Below are 9,084 nucleotides of genomic sequence, written 5' to 3' on the forward strand. Positions count from 1 at the left end.
CCTAACCCTAACCCTAACCCTAACCCTAACCCTAACCCTAACCCTAACCCTAACCCTAACCCTAACCCTAACCCTAACCCTAACCCTAACCCTAACCCTAACCCTAACCCTAACCCTAACCCTAACCCTAACCCTAACCCTAACCCTAACCCTAACCCTAACCCTAACCCTAACCCTAACCCTAACCCTAACCCTAACCCTAACCCTAACCCTAACCCTAACCCTAACCCTAACCCTAACCCTAACCCTAACCCTAACCCTAACCCTAACCCTAACCCTAACCCTAACCCTAACCCTAACCCTAACCCTAACCCTAACCCTAACCCTAACCCTAACCCTAACCCTAACCCTAACCCTAACCCTAACCCTAACCCTAACCCTAACCCTAACCCTAACCCTAACCCTAACCCTAACCCTAACCCTAACCCTAACCCTAACCCTAACCCTAACCCTAACCCTAACCCTAACCCTAACCCTAACCCTAACCCTAACCCTAACCCTAACCCTAACCCTAACCCTAACCCTAACCCTAACCCTAACCCTAACCCTAACCCTAACCCTAACCCTAACCCTAACCCTAACCCTAACCCTAACCCTAACCCTAACCCTAACCCTAACCCTAACCCTAACCCTAACCCTAACCCTAACCCTAACCCTAACCCTAACCCTAACCCTAACCCTAACCCTAACCCTAACCCTAACCCTAACCCTAACCCTAACCCTAACCCTAACCCTAACCCTAACCCTAACCCTAACCCTAACCCTAACCCTAACCCTAACCCTAACCCTAACCCTAACCCTAACCCTAACCCTAACCCTAACCCTAACCCTAACCCTAACCCTAACCCTAACCCTAACCCTAACCCTAACCCTAACCCTAACCCTAACCCTAACCCTAACCCTAACCCTAACCCTAACCCTAACCCTAACCCTAACCCTAACCCTAACCCTAACCCTAACCCTAACCCTAACCCTAACCCTAACCCTAACCCTAACCCTAACCCTAACCCTAACCCTAACCCTAACCCTAACCCTAACCCTAACCCTAACCCTAACCCTAACCCTAACCCTAACCCTAACCCTAACCCTAACCCTAACCCTAACCCTAACCCTAACCCTAACCCTAACCCTAACCCTAACCCTAACCCTAACCCTAACCCTAACCCTAACCCTAACCCTAACCCTAACCCTAACCCTAACCCTAACCCTAACCCTAACCCTAACCCTAACCCTAACCCTAACCCTAACCCTAACCCTAACCCTAACCCTAACCCTAACCCTAACCCTAACCCTAACCCTAACCCTAACCCTAACCCTAACCCTAACCCTAACCCTAACCCTAACCCTAACCCTAACCCTAACCCTAACCCTAACCCTAACCCTAACCCTAACCCTAACCCTAACCCTAACCCTAACCCTAACCCTAACCCTAACCCTAACCCTAACCCTAACCCTAACCCTAACCCTAACCCTAACCCTAACCCTAACCCTAACCCTAACCCTAACCCTAACCCTAACCCTAACCCTAACCCTAACCCTAACCCTAACCCTAACCCTAACCCTAACCCTAACCCTAACCCTAACCCTAACCCTAACCCTAACCCTAACCCTAACCCTAACCCTAACCCTAACCCTAACCCTAACCCTAACCCTAACCCTAACCCTAACCCTAACCCTAACCCTAACCCTAACCCTAACCCTAACCCTAACCCTAACCCTAACCCTAACCCTAACCCTAACCCTAACCCTAACCCTAACCCTAACCCTAACCCTAACCCTAACCCTAACCCTAACCCTAACCCTAACCCTAACCCTAACCCTAACCCTAACCCTAACCCTAACCCTAACCCTAACCCTAACCCTAACCCTAACCCTAACCCTAACCCTAACCCTAACCCTAACCCTAACCCTAACCCTAACCCTAACCCTAACCCTAACCCTAACCCTAACCCTAACCCTAACCCTAACCCTAACCCTAACCCTAACCCTAACCCTAACCCTAACCCTAACCCTAACCCTAACCCTAACCCTAACCCTAACCCTAACCCTAACCCTAACCCTAACCCTAACCCTAACCCTAACCCTAACCCTAACCCTAACCCTAACCCTAACCCTAACCCTAACCCTAACCCTAACCCTAACCCTAACCCTAACCCTAACCCTAACCCTAACCCTAACCCTAACCCTAACCCTAACCCTAACCCTAACCCTAACCCTAACCCTAACCCTAACCCTAACCCTAACCCTAACCCTAACCCTAACCCTAACCCTAACCCTAACCCTAACCCTAACCCTAACCCTAACCCTAACCCTAACCCTAACCCTAACCCTAACCCTAACCCTAACCCTAACCCTAACCCTAACCCTAACCCTAACCCTAACCCTAACCCTAACCCTAACCCTAACCCTAACCCTAACCCTAACCCTAACCCTAACCCTAACCCTAACCCTAACCCTAACCCTAACCCTAACCCTAACCCTAACCCTAACCCTAACCCTAACCCTAACCCTAACCCTAACCCTAACCCTAACCCTAACCCTAACCCTAACCCTAACCCTAACCCTAACCCTAACCCTAACCCTAACCCTAACCCTAACCCTAACCCTAACCCTAACCCTAACCCTAACCCTAACCCTAACCCTAACCCTAACCCTAACCCTAACCCTAACCCTAACCCTAACCCTAACCCTAACCCTAACCCTAACCCTAACCCTAACCCTAACCCTAACCCTAACCCTAACCCTAACCCTAACCCTAACCCTAACCCTAACCCTAACCCTAACCCTAACCCTAACCCTAACCCTAACCCTAACCCTAACCCTAACCCTAACCCTAACCCTAACCCTAACCCTAACCCTAACCCTAACCCTAACCCTAACCCTAACCCTAACCCTAACCCTAACCCTAACCCTAACCCTAACCCTAACCCTAACCCTAACCCTAACCCTAACCCTAACCCTAACCCTAACCCTAACCCTAACCCTAACCCTAACCCTAACCCTAACCCTAACCCTAACCCTAACCCTAACCCTAACCCTAACCCTAACCCTAACCCTAACCCTAACCCTAACCCTAACCCTAACCCTAACCCTAACCCTAACCCTAACCCTAACCCTAACCCTAACCCTAACCCTAACCCTAACCCTAACCCTAACCCTAACCCTAACCCTAACCCTAACCCTAACCCTAACCCTAACCCTAACCCTAACCCTAACCCTAACCCTAACCCTAACCCTAACCCTAACCCTAACCCTAACCCTAACCCTAACCCTAACCCTAACCCTAACCCTAACCCTAACCCTAACCCTAACCCTAACCCTAACCCTAACCCTAACCCTAACCCTAACCCTAACCCTAACCCTAACCCTAACCCTAACCCTAACCCTAACCCTAACCCTAACCCTAACCCTAACCCTAACCCTAACCCTAACCCTAACCCTAACCCTAACCCTAACCCTAACCCTAACCCTAACCCTAACCCTAACCCTAACCCTAACCCTAACCCTAACCCTAACCCTAACCCTAACCCTAACCCTAACCCTAACCCTAACCCTAACCCTAACCCTAACCCTAACCCTAACCCTAACCCTAACCCTAACCCTAACCCTAACCCTAACCCTAACCCTAACCCTAACCCTAACCCTAACCCTAACCCTAACCCTAACCCTAACCCTAACCCTAACCCTAACCCTAACCCTAACCCTAACCCTAACCCTAACCCTAACCCTAACCCTAACCCTAACCCTAACCCTAACCCTAACCCTAACCCTAACCCTAACCCTAACCCTAACCCTAACCCTAACCCTAACCCTAACCCTAACCCTAACCCTAACCCTAACCCTAACCCTAACCCTAACCCTAACCCTAACCCTAACCCTAACCCTAACCCTAACCCTAACCCTAACCCTAACCCTAACCCTAACCCTAACCCTAACCCTAACCCTGAATTTGAAAACTTGATAATAAGCTTGGAGCGCATATTTATAGACTGCTAGGACAAAACTAGGACGATTCAATGGATGCAGAATTTGAATCTGGTACCAGTAGGCGTTTAATGACCACTCATTCAGCAACCATTTGAAATTATGATGGTGCTGAATGAGTCACACTTATGACGAGCGCTCAAAGTTCCAGCCCTCCTTCATCCTCTACTGTCAGGTGATCACGATCCAGGTGCTTGGCAATTGGCCCACATGATCCCCCTTTGTGACCTTCCCTGGTGGGTTCCCATGGGGAAGTCAGCGGAGAAGGTTGCAGGCGGCTCCCGTAAGCCGCTCCCACTCAGGCTGTCTTTTTCCCCCACGGCGCCTGGCTATGGAGTACAAGTTCCCAGGGATTTGGCACTCGGTAGCAAGTGTGCCCAAGCACCCTGCCTTTGCCTGGCCTCTGTCATGCCCATTGCACTTCTGTGGCACCATGCTGGCCATCCAAAGGCATGCTTTCCCACGCCCAGAAGCGGAAGCCACCCCCTACCTTCCTGCAAGATGGGACCGCCGACCCATCGGCCAAGCGGACGCTTCCCTGAGGAAGGAGGAGAAGGAAGCAGACTGGGCTACTGCAAACTGCTCCAGTAAAAGCAGCTTTAGGCCTCCCGTTGATTTCCCGGTCTGGCCCAGGGAGTGAGGCTGATGGCGGGGTCTGCGGTTTAAGCGATCCAGTCTTCTGATTTCCTTACAATCCTGGAGCCCAAATGGCAAACTTCCTGAGAGTGAGTTTTTGGGGCTGTCTCAAAGAGTCTCAAAACCTGCATGAGCCATTCCTCGGTTGGGACGGTTGCTCGGGGCAGCTGACCCAGAGGAGGATGGCACGAGGAGGAGTCCACGACAGAGGAAAAGGTGCAGATATAAAGAGCCTTAAATTCACCAGCACCCTGATGAAGATCGAATGGGAGGAAACCGGTATTGACAGGTATAAACTCAATAATTGGATTACGGAAGACATTTGTTCCTTCCCGGATTCTGCAAGATACATTTCATAATTATTATTATTTTTAATCCCATTTATATCCCGCCCTTCTCCAAAGACTCAGGGCGGCTTACAATCTAAGCACAAATCAAATGTGCTTAGCAATAGCCTTCATTCTATGTATATGCCTGCTTATTAGGGCTTTCGCTCCCCCCCCAAGCGGCATTATTACAAAGTCAGCTTATTGCCCCCAACAATCTGGGTCCTCATTTTACCTACCTCGGAAGGATGGCAGGCTGAGTCAACCTTGAGCCTGGTGGGATGAGAACCTGCAATAATTGCAGGCAGCTGGTGTTACTTAAGGAGGCATTAGCCCACTGCTCCACCAAGGCTCTTATGCCAAATGCCAGATTTAAGCCATGGATAAAAGCATCAATCACACCAAGGACTTCATCCCTCCCTTACTCTTCTATTTCTCTAATGAACTCGTGGGTGGGACAGTCCTACCTGAAAGCAACCCTACACACCTGATGGACTATAAACCAGGGAGACTTTGGTTTCCCTGGGACTGAAGCAGCCTGGTCTCAGGACCTTCCAGCATGGAGGCGGAGGTGACCTCAGGCCAAGCGCTGGGGTCGGGGTCGGGGACGCTGCTGGCATTTCACTTCAGCGTCTCGGTCGCACTTTTACTCCTTGGATGGACCCTTTACTATGACTTCACCAGGACGCGAATCCCACCTGGGATCAGCCAGGGGACAAAACTGCGCCTGATGAATCTGGCCATGAGCCTTGTTCTCAGACTGGTAAGCCTCCTTCCCTGGGCTCTGGCTTTCCTTTCCGTGCTTCTGCCTGGCCAGCGCAGGCCTCGGCTGGGTGTGCCTGAGGGCTTGGAGGGGCAATTTGTGGAACTCGTAGGAAATCCCAAAGGGTTTTGCAGGTTGCCTGGAATCCACCTCCCCTTTGCCACTTCCTCGCCCTGGTGCTGTTGGCTGCCTGCAACGCTGCCTTCCCCACCTCGAGCTGAGGAATGTCACCTGTGCCTCCCTCCCTGCTGGGTGTCCCTTCGCAGCAGCCCCCCTCAGATCTCTGGCGTGAGAGCTGGGGCCCGCTGCTTTGGAAAGAAGACACAGCTAGCTGCGTGCGGGGTGACTGCTTCCCATGCCCAAAGATGTCTCAAGGCTTGCATAGCACTTGAATCACCAAATATTTCTTCTGCAGTTTTATCCCTCCCATTCTCTTTCATGGGAAAAAATGCCTCTGAAAGTTCTTTCTAAGGAAAAGGAAAAAATGCTTCTTTGGTGTTATGGGTGGATTTCATCCTTCTGTTTTCCCCTGAGCAGGCCCTGATTCTGGAGAAACTTGGCATCTGCCACAAATACATCATATGGAGGCAAATCATGAACGGGATCCCCCCAGGGAGAGCCCCTGACCTGACCATCCAGGAGGTGCTTTTTGACACGGTCCCAGTGAGGGTCTACTGGCCCAAAAGAGCAGGTGCCGAGCCAGGACGAGGTCTGGTCTGGATTCACAGAGGAGTGGGCCTCTTTGGGAGCACCCGTAAGTTCTGCAAATGGTTGAGTGGCAAGAGGGACAGACAGAGGTTAGGGTTTGGTGGTTCATTCTTCCGCAGCATCCAAAGACCACAGGGGAAAACTGGGTGCCCTCAGACAGAAACCTACAAATTGTGAGTGGAGGAAGAGAGATGTTCCCCTCTGACAGCCAACACAACCAATTCTTTGTGGTATTTCAGGAGCCTATGAAAGATTCTGCCGCCTTGTCACTCGGGAAAGTGCCACGGTGGTCGTGTGCATCAGGTAAGAGGGCTCAGGCTGGCTGCCTCACATGAGCGTGACACCCCCCCCCCCCCGAGCAGCAGGGAGGCCCTTCAGGTGGCTACTCACGCTCTTGCCGCTGGAACAGTTTTTTGACAGTGGACAGCAACAATAAATCAATAATAATAAGAAAATACAAAGACCTGCAAATAAAAATAGAATGACTGTGGTAAAAGAAAGCAAATACAATGCCATTTGTGATAGGCACCTGGGGTGCAATCCCGGAACAGTTAGAGCATTCCTTGAACACCATCGGCATTGACACAGTCGCCTTCAGTTAATTGCAAAAACCAACTTGGAACAGCTAACATCTTACAAAGATAACTTCAACATCATCAGACAACATCTGCCTGTCCTGGGTCCTTAGAAAGGACTCGTAGGTGGATAAAAATTGCTAAGCACATTGATTTGTGCTTTAGATTGTAAGCTGCCCTGAGTCTTCGGAGAAGGGCGGGATATAAATGAGATTAAAAAAAAAGTCAAACCTAATCTAAATATCTGGGTGGCTGTGCAACGAATCATCACAATAGTGGTAATAACAGGACTGCTGATGGCCTGAAAGGTTGTTGTTTTGGCTCACTGTCGCTTTAGGTACCCCCTGGCGCCAGAGCACCCCTACCCAGCTCAGCAACTCAGCTGCTACACTGCTGTGTCACATTTTCTGAAGAACGCGGGGCGCTACGGGGTGGACCCTCTGCGGGTCGTGCTAGCTGGCGACAGCATTGGAGCCGCCATTGTGGCTGCCATTTCTCAGCAGCTGGTGATGAGAATGGACCTGCCGCCTGTCAGGGGCCACATGCTGCTCTACCCTTTTCTCCAAGCTCTGGACTTCAATCTGCCTTCCTATCGGCAAAACCACTCAGTTCCTGTATTATTTAAGAAACGGGTTATCCATCTTGGCATGCTTTATCTTACAGGAAGGAATGTCAATGTCAATGAAATTATGGGCAATGCCCATGTTCCCCAGGAGCTCAGGGCAAAGTACCAGAAATGGGTCAGTGCAGAACTCATTCCGGAGGAGTTTAAAGTCTCGGGTTATGAGCCGTTTGTACTCTGTCCATTTTCAGAAGATCTTTACCAAACCTGCAAAAGAGCATTTGAGCCCACGTTTTCCCCACTCCTGGCGGAAGACGCCATCATTCGGCAGTTTCCAGAGACTTTTCTTCTAAGCTGCGAATATGACATTTTCCGAGACGATGCCTTGCTGTACAAGAAACGGCTGGAAGAAAACGGCGTGTCAGTTACCTGGCATCACCTGAAGGATGGATTCCATGGGATCTGCCTGCTGACCGGTTTGGGGCCCCTGGAGTTTCCCAGTACGAGGAGGAGCATGAAAAGCATAATCCTGTTCCTAGAGCGGTTCTAGACCTCCACCAACCCCATTCCTCTGCCTTGTTCTTCCTCCCCGTGCCCCACAGATCTTGATCTGAAGAGGTGGCACCCTGTGAGTTCATCCAGTTGTCCTGCTTACCTGGCCTGAAGACTGCCCACCAACCCTTTGAAGAGGACACATCCCTCCCTCTCCCTCCCTTTCATAGCCCACCACTTGGGTAGCCTGGTGTCAGCACTAGGTGTTGTGGTGTGAAAGTGTGGCTTTCCCCTTTATGCAAAGAGAGGATCTCCCAAGTGGGCAATTGAAGGGGCACAGAGGCACAGCCGGGAGAGTGGCCAGGTGACCAACGGTTGCAGTCTCCGTCTCCCTATGGACAGGATGGTGGTCTGCAGGCGTATTAGTCTCGCGGAAAACCCAGTGCGGCATTCAGGCAACCTCTATTCCCACAGGCAGACCAAAATGAATGAAAAAGGAGTTTGCCCCTAAAAAAGGCTCTGGAGGCCTTTCGTGCCAGTCTCTTTCACCCGCTGGCATACGTTCTCTCTCCTGGCAGGACCTCGCCTTGAACTCTGCCTTCTTCCCACTCTGCCCCCCAGGAGGACTTTCCCTCCGGCAAGACTGGTGCAGAAGGACACCTTAGGGGACCGTTCCTTGTGGACCTTTCCTTGTGTCCCCCTCTTACCTTGCCTCCTTTTCTGAAACAGGTTTCCCCTGTTTGCTGAGCCTCTAGAAGAGACCCTGGCAGCCGTGTACCCCTTCTGAGCTTCAGTAAATACGCAAACCACCAGTGCTGGCCTGCTGCTTTCATTCCTGCCCCCAGCCAAGGGCAAAGGGGGAAAAGGGCAGGGAGGGTGGCATGGCTGTGCAGACAGGAGGAGGTGCCTGAGGTGCGGCTGCAGGTGTGCAGGAAGGGAAGCATCTGGCAAGCCCCATTGGTGGGCAGAAGACAGCCAGGCCCTTGGGGCAGAGATCCCTATGGAGGCCCAAAGCGGGTAGCCCCTGTCCTGGGCCCC

At 51.3% G+C, this 9,084-nt stretch overlaps 1 protein-coding gene across 1 annotated transcript; it reads left to right on the forward strand.

Moving 5' to 3' along the window:
* Nucleotides 1-5,505: 5,505 nt before the first annotated feature.
* On the forward strand, nucleotides 5,506-8,114 carry LOC308669315 (arylacetamide deacetylase-like 3; the record flags this gene model as incomplete). The annotated part of the gene is made up of 4 exons (XM_081329951.1): nucleotides 5,506-5,709; nucleotides 6,247-6,463; nucleotides 6,657-6,720; nucleotides 7,330-8,114. 4 exons carry the CDS (start codon nucleotides 5,506-5,508, stop codon nucleotides 8,102-8,104), a joined length of 1,260 nt encoding a protein of 419 aa, XP_081186077.1. The 3' UTR covers nucleotides 8,105-8,114.
* Between the last annotated feature and the right edge of the window lie 970 nt (nucleotides 8,115-9,084).

This window comes from Vipera berus, assembly GCF_964194415.1.
Source record: "Vipera berus genome assembly, chromosome: 5".
Lineage (NCBI taxonomy): Eukaryota > Metazoa > Chordata > Lepidosauria > Squamata > Viperidae > Vipera > Vipera berus.